This window comes from Nyctibius grandis, chromosome 32 (genome assembly GCF_013368605.1).
Source record: "Nyctibius grandis isolate bNycGra1 chromosome 32, bNycGra1.pri, whole genome shotgun sequence".
NCBI classification, from domain to species: Eukaryota; Metazoa; Chordata; class Aves; order Nyctibiiformes; family Nyctibiidae; genus Nyctibius; species Nyctibius grandis.
The window spans coordinates 2,459,802-2,481,493 of NC_090689.1; the positions used below are offsets into that span (position 1 = coordinate 2,459,802).

Sequence of the window (21,692 nt, forward strand, 5' to 3'; positions counted from 1 at the left end):
GAATGAAGACAAGTGCAGGCAATACAAAATTACTGGATCAGTACCGCTCTCAACATAGGAGGTCATTATCACAAAGACTTATCTCTAGGCATGTTCTTTCCCAAGATGGTGATCGCATGTCTCCTTTGATTATGCGGGTCAACAAGAACAGGAAAATGTAGTTTCTTGTAGATCCAGAAGGGAGAAGGCTTGCAAAAAGAACAGAGGTTTTAGAAGACTAATTTTTCCCTTACTCTCTGAGGCCTGAGATGTTACCAGCGAGGGCTGGCTGGTAAGTGCTGAAGAAGAGGTGAGAAGTAAGAATAGGGCCTGCTAGAAAGAAATAAGTCCAGCTGGGGTTCTTCTACCCTTCCCTTTGCATTTCTGCAGACAAAAGATACAAGTAGGCCATGTGCCTGAATGTCTGCACGTCTAAAGTCACAATCACAGGGAACAAAGAGAAGAAACCCAATCAGAAATGGGAGATGCTGTTACATCCTAGGCTTTAAGGATCACTGAAGATCAACAAGAACTTTCCTAGGGCGCACACTACACAGAGAGCTTCACCTGAAGTGTTCATAGGAGAACTCCTCCAGGGTATAAGGCTTCACTTTGAGATCCTCTTCATCAGGTTTGTCCATGTAGGAGTTCTGTGAAGCTGTCCTCCTCTGGTCTGGAGACATCATCAGCAAACTCTGGAATGACACAGCCACGTAGATATGTCACATGGACACAGGTCTCTGCACACATTGTCAGGTGTTACTCATCATATACGTGCAGATGGTGTATACTAAGCTTGAGTGCTCTGTGCTGCAGGAGACCTGTCCCCTAAACAGCGTCTTTCAGAGACTCAAAAAAGACTTGGGAGTAGGAGACTCAAGGAGGTAATTTCCATAGACCCAACAGCAGTGGCCATCAAAATGTGTGTGACTATCCAAAGCACAATTGTTAAAAGTGGACCTGCTAACCACTAGTGTGTTTTTCCACAACTTCTTCAGCTTTTTACTTGTTAGCATAGCATTGGATATACTGAGTCTCCGAAACTGAAGGCAAAATTGTTGGCAGAGTGATCAATGGGAAACCTTGTGTTGACTCCCCCGGAGACTATATTCTTTTAAAGGAACCTGCTGCACTTAGAGCTTCCCTTGAGGCCTAATGTATGATCACCAATCAAGCCCAATGTGAATGCAGGAGAATTCAACTGCACACCCATTTCCATTAATTGCTACCAATTCCAGGTGCTGAAATCCCTAATGGTGAATGGACTGTTATTTCAAAAGTCATTGCTTTTGTGCAACTGCAATCTTCTTCTTAGCGTTTGGGCTAGGTTTAGTTTTGTTTTCAGACAGGACAGAATGAAATGCTTTGCTTCAATGGGAGGTATAGAACTTGTCTGACTTTGGAGGAACAATTAACTTGCAGTTATAAATTCAATCATATTTAACACTGTTATTATCATTTATCTTCCAGTCTCTTCAAAGAGAGTGCTCAGCTTTTCTTACCAGCACTTGACTAGAGGGTTTTGTGAGACAAGGAATGATGTAGATCTCCTCCAAAAATACATTCCCTGTTTTCCCTGTCCTTTCATTCTGGGCACAGATCCAGCCAGAGTTTGCATCCAGCCTTTTGTCTTCAGTGAAGATCAGCAAGTCTCCCTTCTTGAAGGACAGGATGGCAGGGTCTTCTGGAAAACAGAATAAGGGAGTACTGTTCAGGCTTGACAGCCCAAGAAAATGCAAAGGGATTGCAATGTGACAGACAGGGGAATTGTATTTTGAAGGCTTGAATTCAATTAGCAATAGAAAGTGATTTGTGTAAATACAGTTAATCATCCAGTAACACTTCAGAGACATCACTTAAATTTCCTCTGACAGCCTGATTTTGATCCGCTGAGAGCAACGGCAGAACTCCGTTTGATTCAAATGTATGCTGAATTTGTGTCTAGAACTGGCAGCAAAGCATGGAAAGAAACTCACTAATTGTAAGTAGGTGAAGTTAATATTTACATTCTAATTCCCTCTTGTCTGTTCCAGCCAACTATATTCCACAGAAACTTCCAGTTTACCACCTCTGTGAAATTCTTCTGGAAAGTATTTCCAGGGAGCCCAAATCCAACTTTCTACTATAAGCAGGCTGAGTTGTTGGACACTGTAATATCTAAATAAAATATGCAAAGAAGTAGAAGGGAGAAGGAAGGGTAATCTGCATGCAAAGGTATTGAATCACATTGCCTTATGCTCTGTATTGCTGTGCTGGTCACTATGCGTCCCTCCTGGAGCAAAGGGACTCTTGCTGAAGTTCCCTTTGAGCTCTTTCAAACAAGTGCTGTGGGTTCTCTCAAGATTTCTTCCCTACCCTGTAGTAAAGTTATAGGACTTACCTTGGGATTTTTTCTCATGCATTGCCACACCGAACTGTGATCTCTTCTTCAGTCCTTCCAGGAACATGACCACCAGTTCAGCAATGACAACGCTGTTTACAGATGTCAGGACAAACTCCTCGGCACGAAGTGTGATGAGAGTGCAACTCTGTCCAAATGACTTCACTGCCCTATGTATTATTCAACAGTTTGTTACCAGAGCGTCTTAAAAACTTACAGACCCATCTACAATCACAGCCAAGGCACCTACACCCCCTTGCAGACAACTCCCTTACAGTGAGTATTGGTGGTTCTTAATTTGCCTTCTCATGAGTTGGTCCTGTGAAGGACTGAAGTGGTTCAGGTTCACTCTGGACTCCACCATGTTTTGTACAATGGTGCTTAATTACAGACAAAAGAACACCCTTCTTTTGGAGAAACTGGGCAACTAATTAAATCTGTGACAGTCCTCACAGAGGTATTTTTGTATATATAAGACCTTGCTCTCTGAGTGATCTGATGCAAGGATGTGTGCCCTGAACAAGCCCATGGTTACCCTCTTTCCCTCAGTTATCCTGTTCAGGTCCATCACACCTGAGAATCACACGAACTCCCATTATGCATAACAGACGATGGCTTAACTATGTTAGTTATTTGGGCCATTCTTGATGCATGTTTGTGCTTCTTTAAACCTTTCTGACTGAGCAGGATCATCTTCCCTTCCACCAGCTGGGAAGATTCAGCCATTCCAGAATTTCCTTTACAGGCTGCTCAGAACATGTGCCTTTCTGTTTCCCAGACCTAGGCTAAACTACCTTTCCAGGCTCAGATCCAATCACCTACGGGGACGGCAGAGAAAGTACACCTCCCTGCTACATGGAAGATACTTTCTGAATATGGGCAGAGATGCCTTCTTCAGATCTTGTCTTTCTGGGACGCTCACCTGTTGGTGTGGATGCCAGTTATCTCTGGGAAGGTCAACTCAAGGAGCCGCTTTTCTGACTCATCCAAGAAGCAGATACCTTTCCAATTTACGGCAACGATAAAGTGGTTCTTGGGCAAGCTGGGACCTGAAAATGTAGAAAAAACTCCTTATCAATGCTATACAAGTCCTCCTCTATTGATCTTACACCTGATCTCTACTCCCTGGCTCCAGGCATTACCTGAAAACTTAGTTACTTCAAAGAATCGGGAAAAAAGCAAAGGCCACTGAAAGCGAGCAAAATCTACAAGTTGTTCCTTCACAGTCTGACGGGAGAGACGGTCCTGTGTGTATGGGGCCTGCAATATAAAGAGATACCCAAGGTTTTCTCAGTCAAATGTGGTTTGCGTGATCTGCAAACAATAAAGAGCAGGCTTGATCCCAGAGGTTCCCAACAGCCCTCTGCTATCACTGGTGTCAAGGGTACCTGGAGAAAGTCAAATCAGAAACAGCATCCAGGGGCCCAAGCCACATGCAGCTGAGGCTGCCCACAGGCATATGGATCCCAAATTTCCCTCAAATCCCCACTGACTGATCTATTCAGAGTCTAACACACTTTGGGTGCCATGGAAATAATTCAGGTAACCCATCCAGATCATTCCATCCATGCCCATCCTGACTCAATTGTCAAATGTAACATGGAGAGCCTTAGAAGATACTCTATTCAGAGATTTAAATATACTTTTTCATTCTGCCCCCCTGTTGAGCCCTATATGGAAGAGTGAGTGGAAAGGTTCTTTGCTCTCCCAGTCTTAATTAACTATTTGAGATATACAAACTGAGATGTTTTTCCTTCTTCCCTCAACAGACTATTCATAAAAGGAAATGGTGAAAGAAGAAGCAGCTGGTGCTTGAGAGTGGCTACCCAGCAGTGCCAGCCAAACCCCTTACCTTAGCATGTGCGTAGGTTATAAGGCTCACCCACTTTTCCAGGGGCTTGGACTTCAGCTGTTTCACTGGGATACAGTCATGCAGCACCTTCTCCACAAGTTCATTGTGGATGGAATCTCCAAACTGGATGTAACAATATTTTGCACCTATCTCCACCAAATCCTCCTCCTGAAACAATTAATCTGTTAAAAGAGGCCTAGAAAGATGTCATAAAATCCCGTTAGCCTCATTCAACCTTGAAGCCATTTTAGGAATGGGGTTTTCTCCATTTTTGGATAACTCTTGACAGTCATACAGCATAAGGAGAGATGAACTTCACACAATCATAGCATCAAAGGGATTGTTAGCAAAGATACTTTAAAAGGACCTAAATTGCCCCTTTGGACATGCCTCCAGCTGCCACATGAACTGAAAATTGCAGGAAAAAAAAAAAGTATTAATTACAGCTGCCAGTGTGACAGCTGGCACTATCACCTGGACAGGAACTGTCCATTAGGAAGGGAAGGGTTGTTCACAGCCACTAGAAACTTCATTCATCTTTCTGCTTTTTAATGTGGGAAATGTAATGTAGTTTTGTCTCTTTAGGAGGATGAGTAAGGAGACCCACCTTCTCACAGCGGTACTCTCCAAACCGGATGCCACGGATGACTTGGTGGTAAATGAGATCCGTGCTGATCGGATCCTCCTGGGAGTTGTGCCAGGGGGTGAAGATTTCCTTCCGGAAGTAGAGCCGCCAGGGCGCATTGCGTTCGTGTGTGCCCCGCTCCTTCACTAGCTGCTCACACTGAGAGATGGCATCCAGGACGTGATCTCGTCCCCCGCCCAGTGACCACACCTACAACAATGGGACACGGCATTTACTGGTGTGCCTGCTTCGGATCTGAGTGAAGGACAACAAACCCAAAGCTCCTGGTCTCCTGACAGCAAGAAAAACTCCAAAAAGGTAAGCAGATGGGTGTGCAAGTTGTACTTTGGTAAACGTGTGTATTTTTATGCACAGGGATGGTATCGGGAAAAATAACTTGGAAATTAAGACAAAGCAGCTCTGGTTTGCAATCTTCTATTTGTCTCCTTGTACTTTGCTTATCCCCTGTATGTCCCCTTAAGTGCACGTGCAAGTGTTGCTGTAATCTAAACAAAAATGCCATCTCTGAATTAATTTCATTGCAATTGGTGCCTAACTCTGAGCACCAAGATGTCGTTCTGCTGTGTATGGCTGGTTTACAGCATTACTGTAAAAAGAAGCAAAGGGAAGGAGAGGCTAAAATGCCAGCATGTGAGCTGACAGCCGCAGCCCTGGCAAGGACCTTGGCTTTCAATGCTGCATCAGCAGCACTGTAAGACAGGACAAGAAAGTTATGTGCAGCAGTGCAGGTGGGAAATATATCTTTGAGCAGAGATCCTTAGCGTGTGAGACCTGCTCGTTTCACCCTGCTCCAGCAGTTCTGCAGTGCAGCATGCATGACGAGCAGGTGGGATCCCAGAACATGGGGGGAGACCACAGTGCTGCGCTGCCCATGCGTGGGAGCAGGGACACTAGTCAATTATGTGACCTGGCAAAGGGAACCTCACAGGCCTGCAGCAGGAATTGCTAAGTGGCCAGCCAGCAGAAAGGCAGAATAGGATTATCAGGTCCTGAGATTCAGCTGGGATTCAGAACTGATTTGGTCTGAGCATAGGACTGGGACGGGGATGCTTCCAGAAGTCAGAGGGAGTCCTCAGTGAGGCTGAGTGGACAGCAGCAATTCCACAGAAAGAGAAGGGAACTTTTGTTCTATTTTTCTACACTTTACCTTATCAAACACAGCAATGTAGAGCGAAAAACCAAACACATCCTTCAGTTCAGTTTTATCTGCTATGAACTGACAGATCTCTTTGGCAGTGGAAGCAGAGTCTGCAGGGACAGTGATGCTTTGGCCATTCATCAGGGTGACATTAAACATAATGGGTTTCTTCTGCTTTGTTGCCTGTAAGTCAGAGTCAAATGAGAGAAACAAATTATGGGCAAACCTTACTTTTCTGTGAAGAATGAAGACAGCATTTAGATTTAAGAGCTCCACACACTTTACACCCTAGTCAACAATCTTTAAGTGAATCTCCAACGCCCACACAGTTTCTTCAATTCATGGTGAGTCTTAAATATAAATTACATCCCTGGAGCAGCACTGGAATCAAGTTCCCTCCTCCCCACAGCTCAGGGGAGTTGATTATCACATAACAGTGTAGACTGATAGGCTTTTCGTGAGCCTTATTTGGCCTGATGACTTTCGGGTACAGCCTTACATGCATCAGTGGAGACATGGCCTGCAGCAAGCATTTTGCCCAGGGAGGTATGTGTTAGGCAATGGGGTCACTCAGATTTAGGAAGGAATTGAACTGAGGCCTTCACTTAAGGGGGGGTATGTGCACATGTGTGTGTGTGTGACTTCTAATTGCTAGGGTGACATTTAAAGGAAGGGGGAGGGCAATGTAGCCCTATCATACACACTTCCTCCTTAAAAGCATAAACCCCCTTCAGTTCTTTCTACAAATGATGGTAAGAGCTTCCCTCGGGAGGTGGTTCTGGCCTGTGGCTCCTGAGTGGACAGAGGTATCTCCCTGCAAATCACGTGTTGCAGCTTATAACTTACATCCTCCACTGGGTTTAGGTTAACTGAATAGCCAGAAGAGGTGTATCTAAGAAGCTGTCCAGACCAAGGCAGCTGGTCATCAATCCCCTTGTGCAATTGATTTCCATTATTGGATTTAGGAAGATCTCTTAGCACAGGTTAGTAAATATAATACAGCATAAAATGACACAGATCAATATAATCCTGCTCTGGCAGGGGGATTGGACTAGATCATCTTTCGAGGTCCCTTCCAAGCCCTAACATTCTGTGATTCTGTGAATATAACTTAGCAAAAAGGAAGTTGCTACCTGAAGTTCCAGCCAGCTCGGAGGTTCAGTCCGTGCTCCGTTGACGTAGGTACGTCTCAGGCGTTCCGCACAGTATGGTGCATAGCCTGTGGGCCCATGGTGGATGAAATTCAACAGGTACTATATGCACAGAGCGTAAGAAAGAGTTAGGAAACACTAATCTTCATAAAACACTAGAAACCGTCTGCAGCTGGTAGACTGGATTGGAGTGATCAGTTAGCTTATAGTTCACCAGAAAGTGTTAAAGGTTAGTGTTTTGGAAAAGGAGGTTTGAGACATCAAGTTTTCCCTCATTCTGCAAAGCTTTTAGACTAAAGAGGAAGGCTTGTGTCAGTCCATTCGCTATGTGCAACTGTATGATGAATATTAGACAGTGGAGACTTTATTCTTATGATTAGGTGAGAGCAAGGGTCAGTCTTTCCAATTGGAGAGCCTGGAGTCTTGTGACATTCTGTATGAACCGAAGTGCTGGAAGAGGGCTTAATTGCAGATTAGGGCTGCTGATTATGGTTACCTTTAGTTTTACTAAGTTATCTGGCAATATCAAGGCTTGAAGTCCACAATTAAGACTGGACATTGGAATAGAAGGATTGGATAAACTGAGCTTTTGGAATTTGTATGACTCTGTTATCTTGGATGACGTGATATTAACATGGACTTGTATTTACATACTTGTATTTAGTGCAAGCATGGGTCAGTTACCTGGTTGTTTTAATAACTAAGAATATTCCTAGAGGTAGGGCATGGATTTAGGAAAAGAGAACTAGAGGAAGTCAGGTCTTTTGTGAATTCTGCATGGTGCGCAGACTTTGGATTAAGACTGGTGTCAAAATAGGTCTATGGCTTGTGGTTGGTTTGTTCCAAGTAGTGGCCACTGGGCAGAATTTATTATTAGATTAATCATTTGAGGTAGGGTGTCAGTAAAGCAAGGCTGAAGATCCAGGGATACCTGTGGATTCTGTTTGCCTCTAAGACCTGGGAGGATGTCAAGTTGGAGCCACAAGTGGTGGTGTTTTGTTTTTTTCTGTGATGAACTGGATTTATCATCCACTTAAATTTGAAAATTAATGTATTTAACAAAATGACGAAAAAGCCCAAATCTCTATTGGATTTTGTAGGGCTTGGAGATGTAGGGTAAGAACTGGTAAAATACAGGGAGTGATTTTATACCAGACTCCCGAGTATATTTAATCACTAGGATTGTAACCGGAGACAGCTAAATGAGGGCTGAGATCAACAACAGAACCCGACTTGTATGGCATGTAATGAAAAAGAATTAAATGTGAGTACAGCAATCATTTATTTAAATTCCCAGATAAGCATAGGAGAGAGTTTCTGCTAAAATCACGAGTTTCTGCTAAAATCACAAGTTTCTGCTAAAATCACAGCACCAACTGCTATGGCAGCCAAACAGTTTATGTGGCTGTTTGTATCCAAACATCAAAATACATCAGAAACCAGATCAGCTAAGGCATTAAGCTGCTGTAGGAAAGGTCAGTAGTGTACCTTCACAAATGTGTCTGAAGGAGGAAAGCAACCAAGGCAAAGTGACAGAAGGATCCAGCCTCGAGCATAGCTGCTCCTGTTGCTGTTTTCAGTGAGTTGTTTGCAAATCTGGCAATAAATCTCATCTCTGTAATAAAACATGTGAAAGCAACAGATAATGATTCACTGTCTGAACTGTCTTTGGCTACATTTCTACTGCAAGCTTGGCGTGATTGCAGCATGATGAAGTAGATCTGAGCTAGGTTTAACCACGTTAACCAGGATACCACCTGTGCCGTACCATGGGAAAGGCTCAAGGTATGCTTAGTGCCCTTTGCCACCCCTTGTTACTCGAGCAGTTCAAGTGCAATTCCCATGCTGGAATACCTCCTGTGACAAGCAGTGGGGCTGTGCAGGGATAACAATTGCTGGGTCATCCAGCTCTGAAATGGCCTTGCTGTCCCCCCCTACATTTGATCCTTGCTCTAAGCTCTCTACAGTGTGTAGCTTGTGTCTCTTGTCTGTCTGCTCATATGTGGATTTTGGGATAAGGACAGGGAGACACCATGCTTAATTTTATATTTTTAGGAAATCTGGAGTCCTTGGACAGGAATGGAGGAAAGGGTGCTTCAGAGTGAGCTTCTGAAAATGCACGTTGCCTGCAGCAAGGACATGTGGGAAACAGACACAAAAAGCTGCATATAAACAAAAATGCTATTTAAAAACAATCTTAGGTTTTCTGGACTCTTGGAACACACATTTGGCAAGTCTGATGTGGGAGGACACAAGGTGGATGAGGTTTTTGTTCCTAGATAGGGCATATGATGAAACACAGACTGAGGGAGTAGATGCTTAGCTTGTGAATGTTACAACACATGGATTGAAGGCAATTTTTGCTGGCTGAGGATCTGCTTCTGGGAGCATCTTGACTGAAACAAAGTGTCTATGTAGAGAGGAATGCAGCCCACACTGAGGTCAAGGCAGGGTCTGTGCCCGTAGGTTTTGTTACGGAAAAGCATTGCATAAGCTAAAATGGGCTAAAATGGAGGAGAGAATTCACAGGGTCAGGTTAGAGCCAACCAGCTCTGTCTCATCCTCACACCATGCTTGGCCTAAGATCCAGCCTCACACCACTTGTAAGCAGGATTTCTTCTTCGAGGGGCTAATATATACTAAGCCAGTATATCATATATATATAGTATATGTATAGTAAGCCAGGCCTTCAACCATCTCTGATGTGGTGACGTTGCTTGAGGGCTCAGAAACAGGCTATTGGGAAATGGAGGTTCACACATCTCTCACATACCTAGTGTACACTAACTCCGTATTTCTTGTTGTCTCTTCTGAGTGTTTCTTCTCCCTCATACTAGGGCTGTGTTCCACCTTCAGGTGTTAGAGGGTTACAGCCCTGAGCTCTGCCTCATTGCGTATCTGTGGGGTGTTCAGAAAGCCATACATGGAGGCAGCTGACCTAAGCTACAAGTTGAAGATACCAGAAAAGGCAGTAAAGGAGTCATCCTCTGCCCCCTTGGATAAAGGTGAACCATCCTCCCAAGAGGTGTGTGGCCTACAGTCTCAGTTCTATGTGACTAGCTTGGGCTTTCAGTCAGGAATCCCCAAAGATAAATGTGAGACATTTCCAGCATTTGGAAAATGCCCCGGGACTGTGAAAAGGGGATGCTGGATTTCCTTGATGTAATGGGTGCCTGGTCCTAGAAAGGAGGTACAAATTCCCTACCTGATGGCAGGGCGCAGAATTGCATTGCCAATAATGAAGTGCACTTTTTCGAGGTTGGACATAGGTCTTTCAGAGATCGAGCTGTCCTCTTGGAAAGCCTCTTCTCCGCTTTTCAGCTGGTCTGTCACCTGAAAGAGACCAAGCAGAAGCCCAGAGTGCTCTAGAAACCTCCTCTCTTACCAGGCAGCTCTCCCAGAAATGAGAGACATTCCTTCGCTATCTTTCTGGCTAAAACTCTTTCTGCTCAGTGCAGGAGCAGTTAGGAACAGGCCATATTTTCCCCTCTCTCAAGCTAACTCATAAAATGCACTGTTACAGCACTATTACTGGCTAGGAGAACTTTCTTGTACTGTCCTGTACAGCCCTAAGCACATGGTGGTTCTCAGTCTGCTCAGGGCTTTGGGCAAGCTGTTCTGTAATACCAACAATTCTCAGTAATAACTTGTTCCCTGTGTCCAGCGGGAAGGGACAGAGTTAATCTGCCAGAGAATGAATGACAGCACTGCACATGGGGAGAGTTTCAAAAGAACAGGGCACCAGGTATCCCATACACAGGGCTGCACTGGCTTGGTGAGGGAACAAGTTCCCAGCTGGGAGATTGCTGTCACATAACAACCATCAGAAGCTGAAGACAGGGTTCCAGGCAAAAAGACTTAGGAGGAGAAATTTATTTCCAGCTCTTACCTTCCCTGTCAACTTGGACGACCGTTTCAGCTTCAGAGAAGAGATCCCCTTTGAAATCTTGTTATCCTTTCTGCTTTCTCCCTACAACACACATTACCATTATAGGAAATTAGTTTAATCCCCAGCAAGAATGATTCATTAAGGAAGGAAAGAAGCTGAAATGGAGATGTTTTTGGTTTGTCCTCTGCTGCCCGAAGGAGCTGCAGTGTCCTTCCAGGACTGACAAGGGCCCTTTTGCACTTGGGGCATTTCAGGTACAGTAGCATGAAAGGGTTCCTTTGCTTTTCTCACTCTTGGTAGAACAGCACAGAAACCAAGGAAAGCAAATGAAAATACAGACATAACCTGCTCTTCTCACCATATTTGGGCTGTTGTTCCTGATCGGGACTTGTTTTTTCCTGCCAAGTGTGTCATATATCTGTGTCATCACGGAGCCACTCTTGGTGGTGGCATTCTTGGCAAACATTGCGGGCTCTGGCAGGTCGCCCATGAACCTCAGGATGATAACCCACACGACTAGAGAAGCCTGTAGTGGCAGAAAGCACAGTCAGAAACTGCCAAGAGAACCAATGGCCTCGTGCCTTTCCTTCCTGTTCAGATGAGAGCATTTTATTCCTCTACCCAACTGTTACCAAGCTGTTACAATGCCCGTCTCCTCCTGCCATTTATACCAGGAGTTTACTGTCATGTCAAACAACATGAGAGCAACATTCACAACACTCTCATGCTAAAGGAAGAGGGTGCAGCTCTAGTGGGAATGTCAGATTTGCTCTGTGATTGCTGAGCCTTCACCATTCCCTTTACTGACACCTTGTAGGTGTGCTGTGGCTGCAGTGAGGCAGAGAATCCTTGGCTGAACTACACTCTGCATTTACCCACCCAGACAAGCAGTGGAGTGAACTCTTCCAGGAGCCCTCATGCCCAGAACTAGAAAGCCAAGTAATAGCAAAGTTTTTGCAGCATGGGATCCTCCATTCTGCAAGGCTGCTCAGCATCAAGAAAAACTCCCCTCCTAATCCCCCTATGGTTCAACAGGAAAACTGGGGCCTGGGCCTTCCTGTTCTGTCCTAACTCACAGACCAGCAACCCTAACAAGAGCAGAGAGATGGTGAGCTCATGTTTCTTCTCTCCAGTCTGTTTTTGCCCGCAAAGGGTAGCTGGAGAAGTCAGCACAAGCCTCAGAGTTCCTTCTTTAGGCAGGCTAAAGGTGACCAGAGATCTTGTGTTGGGCAGGTATGTGTGTGAAGTGCCTGCCTGCAAAGTGCCAAAAAATGCTGATGGGAACTACTACTTTCGTACAAGTGCTTAGGACTATCTGCTTGGCTCTAAAGTCTCTGGTTCCCAGGGCTGTGCCAGAGGTGGAGGGACGCAAGGATGAGGGGAGCTGTAGAAGCCAGGGCTGTGGAGGGAGCAGGTTCAACAACAACAAGGAGCAACATACCAGGACATTGTCCTTGTCATCATGGTAGAGTAGTGGGTGCCGCAGCTGTCTCCGGATATGTGTGTGTGTAGATGACCCCTGGAAATAAGTAGCTGCAAACTTTTGGAAGGTGTACTCTTCCAAGCCATCTGCTTCCTCTTCTAGCTCCACACTCATGGGAACCATGTCCAGGTCCACCTCGTCCAGCTTGTTAGGCTTTGTTTCCAAGTCCTGCGCAGAACATGAGGAAGAAGCATATTTTCTTTCCCTGTACTCTGATATTCCTACTTTACATTCTTTTTTTGTTTGTTTTTTTTTTCTTGGCCATAGGTCCTCCAAAATTTGGCTTTCCAGCTACCCCAAAGCTATTTTCAGCTGCTACCAACAGATCATCGGGACTCAGAGCTTGTCCTTCTGAGATGCATCCATTCCATATGACCTTCCTGTCTTGGTCTTCAGCAAGAACATTGCTGATGGAAGATCCAGGTGCTATCTCATTGCTCACATCCTGCACTAACCCAGACCATTCTACTCTGCCTATCTCTCCCTACCCGATTCCATCCTCCACAGCTGTCAGGACCAGTATATCTCAAAGTTTGCTTTTAAGAACATGGGATAACTTGGGTCATGAACTTCCAGCTTGTTTCAGGCAGAAAATCACTGAGAGCACTGTCAACAGAACATGTGGTTGGTACCAAAATGCAGAGAGTGGCACTATTTGGTGAGGGTCTGCTGGGCCAAAGAAACAAATGTTCAGTAGCTTTTGAAGACACATAGTCCCCAAACTGCATGTGACCAAAAACTTTTGGGAACTGACCTCTGGAAGCAGATCCCGAAGAGACTGTCTAGATGACTAATTTGGATGATTCTTTCACTGTACAGAAGTTCATTAAACAGAATTCACCACTGATGGAATTCCAACAAAGTCAATGGACTTACAGGAGGGATGAACATGACCCGTTACCAGTCTGCAGCTCTGTACCTCAAAACCCAGAGGAGCCTGTCCTTCTTGGCCTCCGATCATAGAAGGTAAAAACCCAAAAATTTTGTCCACCATTTCTTGGTCGCTGATAACATCATGATTTGTTGGTTTATTGGCAAGAGCATTCCTCCTTTGTCTTGCTTCTGTGTCCTCTCTCTCCAGATTAGCCAGGTGTTCCTTTAAACATAGAGGCTGGTTAGGCATGACTGGAACATCATTCTGCTAGAATGAATGGGTATGAGGATGAAACACTGTTACAAAGGTGTTATGACAGTGAGGTCCAGCTCTGCTAGTGCAGCGTTGGAATGTCAAGTCAAATGTTGCTTCTGCTAAGCACTCACAAAGACCTAGCACATCAGCAGCAGGGCCTTGCTCTTACAGCTCTCCTTATACACTCCTGGCCTATTGGTAATGATGGGCAATTTTTCAAGAACTTTATCAACAAGAGATAATACAGGAAAAACACAGAATTCCTAACAGCAGAAACCCCCACATTATTTAAAATTTAAAACTGTTTTGTGTTGGGGGCTGTAACAGCATTGTGCATGTTTGGCTAAAGTGCCAGCTCATACTGCAAACAGAAATGTGCACGTGTTTGCCTTGTCCCATTTCTAAAACATCGTTACAAATAGGTTTACAACTATGTCTGCTTTTCATTAAAGTGTAGCAGTGCTCAGATCTTTGAGCAAGCCGCAGGTGTGAGCTGGGCAAGCTATCTTGCCAGCCAAGGAACGTAGCATTCAGTGTTCCTCTGCCAACATACTTACGTTTTCTAATCTCATAGCTTCTTCCCTTGCCTTCACCGGTCCAAGGACTTGGATGAGACGTTTCTCTTCTTCCAAGCGGATATTCCTGGCTTCCAGCTTGCAGTTATTCTGTGGACAACAGGACCACTCTGTGACTGTTTCCACTACTGCTGAGCCGGCTCCCTTCTGCCATTAACAAGCTGGCCACACCAGGACTTCATCTCAACAGGGACTCAGTTCTAGATTTGGCATTTTAGGGAACAGGCCATGGGCAGAAATCTGCAGACTGGCTTCATCCTTTTTGTACAGCATTAATACAGAAAGGAAATCCTAGAAAGGGCTCCCATGTGCTAGGGACTGCCAAGGTAGTAATTACAGGGTTTTCTCTGGCAGCACATACCACGACACACTGCATTAGGATTCCCTTTTGAAGGGATCCCTAAGTGACATTATCAGGCCTCGCTGTAGAAATGTATCTTCCCTTGCAGGAGGGACTGATACACATGCACATCTTATCTTTTCTCCTCCCTTCTGTCAAAAACATTCCAGCTCTGTCAGTGAAGTTTTGATCTGTGATAATGAACACAGAAAGCAAACGTAAACAAGATTGTCTGCTTAAAACTCTGCTTTCGTACTTGACAAGAGCTCAAAATAAAATATCCCAAAGTAAATACCCACATCCAGTGCTATGCTGTGGCAACACTTGCTGGTCATTAAATCTCTATCAGAACTTCATAGAAATGACGTGTTCACAAGGTATCTGTGAGCATACCTCCCTCTTCATCCTCTGGTAGATTCGGCGAGCAAACATGCCCCTTGTGTATGCCTGTATAACACATACAGCTTTCTTCTGCTCTGCTGTCTTTTGACGCATTAGGTAACCACGGCACATGGCTTGAAGACTGATGACATGAGCCCGGGTTGCTTCATACTGTTTAGCAAGCAGCCGGCTGCGGTAGAGGGCCTGCAAGCGCCCAAAACCCAGCATAACCTGTAGGAGGTGGAGGAAAAAGAAGTGATCAGGGTTCAAAACCATTGAGACTGGTAGTCAGTTGGGATGAATAGAAGGTAACAAAATTCAGTAACTGGATAAAGACACTGGAAGGGGCTAATGTAATACTGCCCTTTATGCTTTGTTTTCTGCCAGTACTAGGCTTTTAAAACTAGATTATATAGAGTTCTTTTGGGGATCTGTTCTAGGGAGTGGCTCCAGGAAGTGACAATGATAGCCTGGGATTATGACAAGGGAGGGAAGAGAGCAGAAATGAAGCCAAGTGAATGGAAAAAAAAAATCAATGTCCTTGGAGAGATGGGTATGACAATCTCAAGAGAAGCAGCAGAGGAGGATGGGGCAGAGTGCATGACAACAGCCTGGCTCTTCAGACAGGAATTGCATCACTGATGTGGCATCGAAAATGTTTCTGACTGAAACTGGCAGTTTTTCCTCCTGCCCCTTGCAAATGGGATGTATGGGATATATTAATAATAATCCCTGCCACTCAACACACAATATGTGAGTGCCCCTGTCCTGGTTTTGCAGGGATAAAATGTATAGAATCACTTTTCTGTTTCATTCTGTTTCAGTTTGTGGCCAGCTGTGGGATGGTGATCAAGGCCATTAGCAGTTAAATCCAGGGCAGCTGCCCCAGGCTGGCCCTCAGGTGTGTTCTATAACATTAACGTCATGTTCCCTATAAAAGGGAAAGCTTGTGGGGAGGGGGGGCTCTTTGTTATGGTCTTCTCAATGGATGCTGTCTCTGGAGGGACTTGCCACCCCTCTATGAGCTAAGTATAATTTTGTGTCTTTTGTATTAACATCAATATTCTTTTTCTTATTTAATTAAATCTGTTTTAATTTCAACCCACGAGTCTCCCTCCTTTTCCCAATTCCCTTTCTTGGTTGGGGAGGGGAGATTGAGTGGTAGAACAACTGGTTATTGTTTAGCCCTGGGTATGGGCTAAATGGACACAGCCCCCAATATGGTGTAGCTTTCCTCACTCACAAGACCCACCATCTATAGAAGATCAGCCAATATTTATAATAATGTGAGATGGATATAATGATTTTTCTGGTAATTTTTTACAGATTCTCAGTTTTCCTGTAACAGTTTGGAAGACACTTTGCTTATATCATGGTGGTGATGTACAAATGCTAGCCTTGGACTCCTGCCTAGAAGTGTGGAATCACTCATACATCAGGACACTGGAGCCAGGCCTGCCAGAGGTTAGTTGGGTTACTATTTCACCAGAAAGCAGAAATGTCACAGGTTCAGCAAGCCCTGAGAGGTCCCAGAGCCCTCTTGGACTTTACACCCTTATTTATACCCTGCTATCTTGCCTCTCCTCTCTTCAGTTGTGAATATATTCATTCCTAATTCTCCACTCAGTCTGGTAGGGCATAGTATATAAACACACACACAAATATATACATATATAAATATTTATATATACACCCGCCTCTTACCATTCTGAAATCCTTCCGGCAGCAGTAGCCTCGCCAGGCTGACTGAATGGCTACAGCAGACTTCCTCTGCTTCAGAAACTGCTTCCTAAGCAGACAGATAGGTGAGGTGACAAGCAATAGGTTATTTCTGCTGCCTCTTAGGATAATAGTAAAGAATAAGGTGGCCTTTTTTTTCCTTTCATGGGATGTCTACAGTCTGATCTCAGCCTTATCTGCTGTCTAGAAACACTAGAGCCAGGAAAGCTGTTGTTAAACTAACTAGCTCAATTATTTGTAGACATCTTGCCAGGGCAAGATTGAAGCTCAGTGAGGGCTATTCTTCCTGCTTCTGAGTAGCTCCAGAAAAGTATTATGTTGCAGCAGAAATATTAGTCTGGTCAGATACTTTTGTACCACATGCTTCAAAATTATCCTCGCTCAAAGCATTTTGTCTGCTTACGTGTTCTCCATGCTGATGGAAAGGCCAGAGTAGACTGGTTTTGCCTGACCTTTTCTGTCAATAAAGGCCTTAGGAGATTTCACCTAGGCTCAGCTCGTTCTGCAAGTGAAGCAGCACCATGAATCAGTTGAGCTCACAAAGTGTTTTCCTGTTGCTATCCATTTGCTAGTAGAAAGGATGAAATACAACTATTACTAATCCACCTTGATACATCTGAGCTGACTTTGCCCTTAATGCTGCAAAAATCCTCATAGCAACTGAAGACCAAAATCATTGCTGTAGTGGGAGAGCTCTGTAAGAACTGAAAAAGCCCTTGCACCAAGCCTGGAGAAGTTAACTCCCCCATCTGATGACCACTCGCTCCCCAGTGTCCTGACTGCCAGGACTAGGAGCCCATCTGAGAAAGATGAAGTTCCCAGGGTAAAAGCTGTCACACTGTAGCTGTCAGAAGCGGCACATCGCTCTGACGGTTTAAAAATAAAAGTGAGGTGAGGCCTTCCCCTCTCTTTCAGGGAGAGGTGATACTCTGTTAGACAGCAGGCAGAGTTTGAAAAAAAGGGGGACGTTTTTGGGCATTTGTGTCATGTTTTATAGTTCTTGCTTCTCTGTCAGGAATATTTCTAAACCAAATCAGGATGCGGTCCTATATCATGGTTCTGGTTGGGGAATACAAGATTAATAAGTACAAATCATGATGTAAAGCCTTTAATGAGGACAAACATTTACTTGACAGTGACTAAATTTCACTTCTGAAGATATTTCAAACTAAACCAGACAAAATGCAAGAATTATGCGTCTTTGACAAAGAAAAGGACTAGTTAGTTTAGCATCCTAAATAAGAGAGTCCTTGTAGCTCTGTGAAGGACAGACTCTATGGGGATTTCCTGCTTCCCAGATACCTACTGTTTACTAGAAATATTAAGTGCAAATCCTCCTTCTAGCCCTTCCTCTTCATACAAGCTGCATGTGCCCCAGTGCTGCATTCTGAAAAGCATCATGAAACTAAAGAAACTGAGCCAGAACAAATCTTTGTGCAAACTCTGCATAGATGAACTGTGCACTGTTACCTGTCGAGTGCTGAATTTAGGGCTAGTGGAAGGTATGGACTGATACATTTCATACTTGAAAATGCTTCACAAAGTGTGTTAAACTGCCCCACAAAGGTTATTGCTTCAAACCAAAACAAATTTCCTTCTGCAAGATCACTGACCTGTCCTTCAGTCCTCTCATCACCTTCTGGATAAGAAGAACCTTATCTGTGAGTATATTTTGGCGTTTCAGCTCCAATACTGTGTCATGATGCTCCTGTTAAAAGAAAGTGTGAATATGCCAGCTGAGCAGACACCCCCACAACTTCTGAAAACTGGACACGTGGTCTGAGAGAGGCCCAAAATCTGCGTGATGTAGTGCAATTAAAATGCATTTGTGGAACTGCAGTTGGAAGAGAGCACACCGCCTGACCACACCACGTCTGGCTGTAGCCATAAAAAAGGAGAGAATCTGCCTGCAGTAAGGAAATCCCCTGCAACAGCGTGCTGGTATTTTTTTATGCTCAAGGCTTGGGCAAAGACCAATACATTGCACTGTGCTGTTTTAGTTGCAACACTGGAGCACAGGAAGAGGATCAGCCTCTCCTACACCAAGCTGTGTCCATTAAATTACTTGGTCTTCAGGAACAAAGATCCAGGCTCAGATTCAAGAGAGAGTTTGTAAGAGAACCCAGTCCTTCTGGGTCACCACTCTTGCACAAGTGGTCAAGCTATACCGTGAAGCACACAGTTTTTCAGGAGAAGAGACAATAAATTGTCCTTTCTACTTACTTTAAGGAAAATCTTGGTCTTTCCAGCTTGCCAGCTTTCATCCTTGCCCAGCACTGCTTCAGAGATGCTGATACAGCTCTGTCGAGCATCATTCTTCAGCTGATGTGCAAAAGCATCATCATGTTAGGGCTTGGTTGGAAACACAGCACCCTATGTAAGGATCTATTGCCCTGCATTTCAAAGGGCAAAGAACAGAAACAGATGAGGTCTTACAGACCTCTGGGCTGACCGTATAATGAATGAAAGTGGTTCAGCTCAAATGGTCAAGAAAAGGAGGAACCTGCATGCATGGTCAAGCATTCCAGAGTTCAAGTGTGAGGAGGATGTTAGAGACCTCAGAAGTGTGTGATTGCAGAAAAGAAATGTCTGAGGGCAATGGGGATACCACCCTGCCCGGGATGTCTGTGTGGAGCAGGTCAAGGATAGCTGGACCTGAAAGCACCTCTACTGTTTCAGCTAAGGTCTGAGTGAGTATGTAAGTATTTAGCTACAGTTACTGTGATGACAGCTCTCTCAACTGTGCAAGCAATAATCCAAGAACCTTCTACTGTGGGAAGGACTAAAGCCTCATAACAAAAAGTTAGATGAGCCTTAAACCAAGTTTGTGCTAACACACCTGTTCTCGAAGAGACCATGGCAGGAGAACTCTGTATCTCTCAAAGAACTCCTCAAAGCTGTAGCGAATTGGGTAGCCAGCTTTCCTGATCTGGATGGTCTCCATCATCCCTGAATATCGCAGCTGTTTGATACACAGCTCCCGGTCGAACAACTGAAAGGGAAAGCAGACAAGGAGGAGAGTTAGCACCGAAAGAAGCTACACATGCAGTATTCCTCAGAACATATCTATTAACCTCCAACCTCAGAGCGCTTGCAAAATGGCCTACTATGCTTTTTTTAAGTTGTACTTCTTATTTCTTCAGTGCCCTAAATTAATTCATTACAGGCATAAACAAGTTACCCCAAAGAGTCTTCAAATTTGTGTTTATTGGCAGTGGAAGCAGTCCGTTAACTTCAGTCTGGCTTTAGCAACTGTTTTCAATCCTAGAACTGCAACTTCAGGTGAAAAATATATTGTTCATATCATTTTGCAGGTGCAAATAACTGCAGTAGCAACTTAGGCCCTTTGGGCATAGCCATGCAAAACATAGCCTGAGTGCTGCTAGTTTCTTGTGAGGCAGATTAGCAATAGGCTCACTAAGCCACATGCAGTACTTTAAAAATTATTAAGTCACTTGACCAACACCATACAAGGTTTTAATGTGGAACTGGGTCATGATCTCCTGAGTTCCAGCCAAGCATCTTAATGACAAACTCACTCCTCTCTTGTGGTGTCAAATTAAGCCACATCACCCCTTTCAAACACTGGCAGCTCTCCTATTCTCTCTCAGGCTATTTCACAGTATGATCATTGTTGGATGCTGATGTTTTTTGTTTGTCCCCGTGTTGAGGGGCTAGAAACTCTCCAGTTTTGTCTTTATCTTTACAGGAAAGGCTTTTACAGCTCCTCTCAGGAATACACCTATGTGCTTTTTTGCCATCTATTACTCTATGATGCTTTTAGAGATGTTTTTGTGAATTAACAATGCTATATCCTACCACTCTTTTTACTCTAGTAACAGCCTGTGCTCCAGCTCTTCTTGTCTGAAGTACAGGTATAAAACGCTACACAGCAGCTGACAGCTGCTTCTCATTTAAAATGTTTACGGAAGACAGGACCTCATATTGTTAAAACATTACCAGTGGTTTCTTGTAGTCGTTTGGTTTGATGCAGCGGATGAAGTATGGCTGGCACTGCTCAAGGATTTTCATTAGTTTTTCCAGGGACTGCTTGAACTGTCCTCCCAGAGTAGAGAGCCGTTTGGTGGTATCCAAGCTCTGGGAAGAGTAAGCACATGCATCATTACATAAGAGTAAGCATCATTCACTGTCAGAGGGCCAATTAATAAATCTTTGTGTTTTTGTACCACGTAACAGTATCACACAACTGCCAGAAAAAAAAAATTTACCTACATAGGAGCTAAATCTGCCATCTGTATCTTATTAATTTGGGGTTATTCTTGCAAAGAAATGCCACTGAGCTCTTTCACTTACTTGGGCACTAAGTTCTAGCAGTGGGGGTGGCTGTGGTAGAACAAATTCCACCCCCAGGAGCTCACATAGGCATGTCTCTTCCATCCAAGGCTGCGTTTAGTGTAGGGCCTGGGTGCCAAGCTGTTATTCATGGATGTGTGTGTGCCTGAAAGCTTGGTGGGAAACAGTCACTCCCAAAGCCATCTCATAGCTAACTAGGAATGCTAAAGATCCAGAACAGCTCATTCTTTAGTGATTAGGATGACTGATCACCTTTCTCATTAATACTGCAATAAGCAGTGAAAAGGCAAACTTTTGCTGGAGGATAACATAAGAGCTACTCTATTTATGGCTGCATATGAAGTGCTTTATATCTCACTGCTCCTGGGCTGAGTTTTGCTCCCAGGTGCAATAGCGTAACCCCAGAAGGATTGCACTTGGCTGCAGTTAGCTCCTGACTTCTCCAGCTTCTCTGACTGACGTCTCTTTCACACAGATCACCACAATAGGCCTAAACTTCTACCTCTTAGTATGTTTTAAGGGCACATTAAATTACGGTGACAACAGTGCAGGTTCCAAGTAACAAAAGGACTCCACTGGCCTTTTACATACAGGCATGGAGCCAATCATTGCAGCACAATACAGCTAGTTTGTTTGTTTGGGGGGTTTTGGTGGGTTGTGGGGGTTTTTTCCAAGTAAATCGTTTAAAGTCCAGT

The 21,692-nt window shown here is 44.3% G+C and overlaps 1 protein-coding gene across 3 annotated transcripts in view; it reads right to left on the minus strand.

Annotated features, from left to right (window-relative positions):
* MYO7B (myosin VIIB) overlaps window positions 1–21,692 on the minus strand; it is a 46,678-nt gene that overhangs the window by 11,722 nt on the left and 13,264 nt on the right. Inside the window, exons 15-36 of one of the 3 annotated variants that reach the window (XM_068420991.1) lie at window positions 20,644–20,781; window positions 19,523–19,675; window positions 18,907–19,005; window positions 18,297–18,391; window positions 16,648–16,732; window positions 15,043–15,174; window positions 14,205–14,312; window positions 13,438–13,614; window positions 12,477–12,686; window positions 11,394–11,561; window positions 11,036–11,116; window positions 10,352–10,479; window positions 8,635–8,761; window positions 7,129–7,248; window positions 6,005–6,178; window positions 4,819–5,046; window positions 4,212–4,379; window positions 3,502–3,619; window positions 3,282–3,408; window positions 2,360–2,529; window positions 1,482–1,663; window positions 547–674 (exon numbers count right to left, since the gene is read on the minus strand). In XM_068420991.1, the coding sequence (XP_068277092.1) occupies window positions 547–674; window positions 1,482–1,663; window positions 2,360–2,529; window positions 3,282–3,408; window positions 3,502–3,619; window positions 4,212–4,379; window positions 4,819–5,046; window positions 6,005–6,178; window positions 7,129–7,248; window positions 8,635–8,761; window positions 10,352–10,479; window positions 11,036–11,116; window positions 11,394–11,561; window positions 12,477–12,686; window positions 13,438–13,614; window positions 14,205–14,312; window positions 15,043–15,174; window positions 16,648–16,732; window positions 18,297–18,391; window positions 18,907–19,005; window positions 19,523–19,675; window positions 20,644–20,781 (3,116 nt within the window). Of the gene's footprint in view, window positions 1–546; window positions 675–1,481; window positions 1,664–2,359; window positions 2,530–3,281; window positions 3,409–3,501; window positions 3,620–4,211; window positions 4,380–4,818; window positions 5,047–6,004; window positions 6,179–7,128; window positions 7,249–8,634; window positions 8,762–10,351; window positions 10,480–11,035; window positions 11,117–11,393; window positions 11,562–12,476; window positions 12,687–13,437; window positions 13,615–14,204; window positions 14,313–14,955; window positions 15,175–16,647; window positions 16,733–18,296; window positions 18,392–18,906; window positions 19,006–19,522; window positions 19,676–20,643; window positions 20,782–21,692 lie in introns of all 3 variants that reach the window. The other 2 variants (XM_068420989.1, XM_068420990.1) reach the window with 2 other exon arrangements.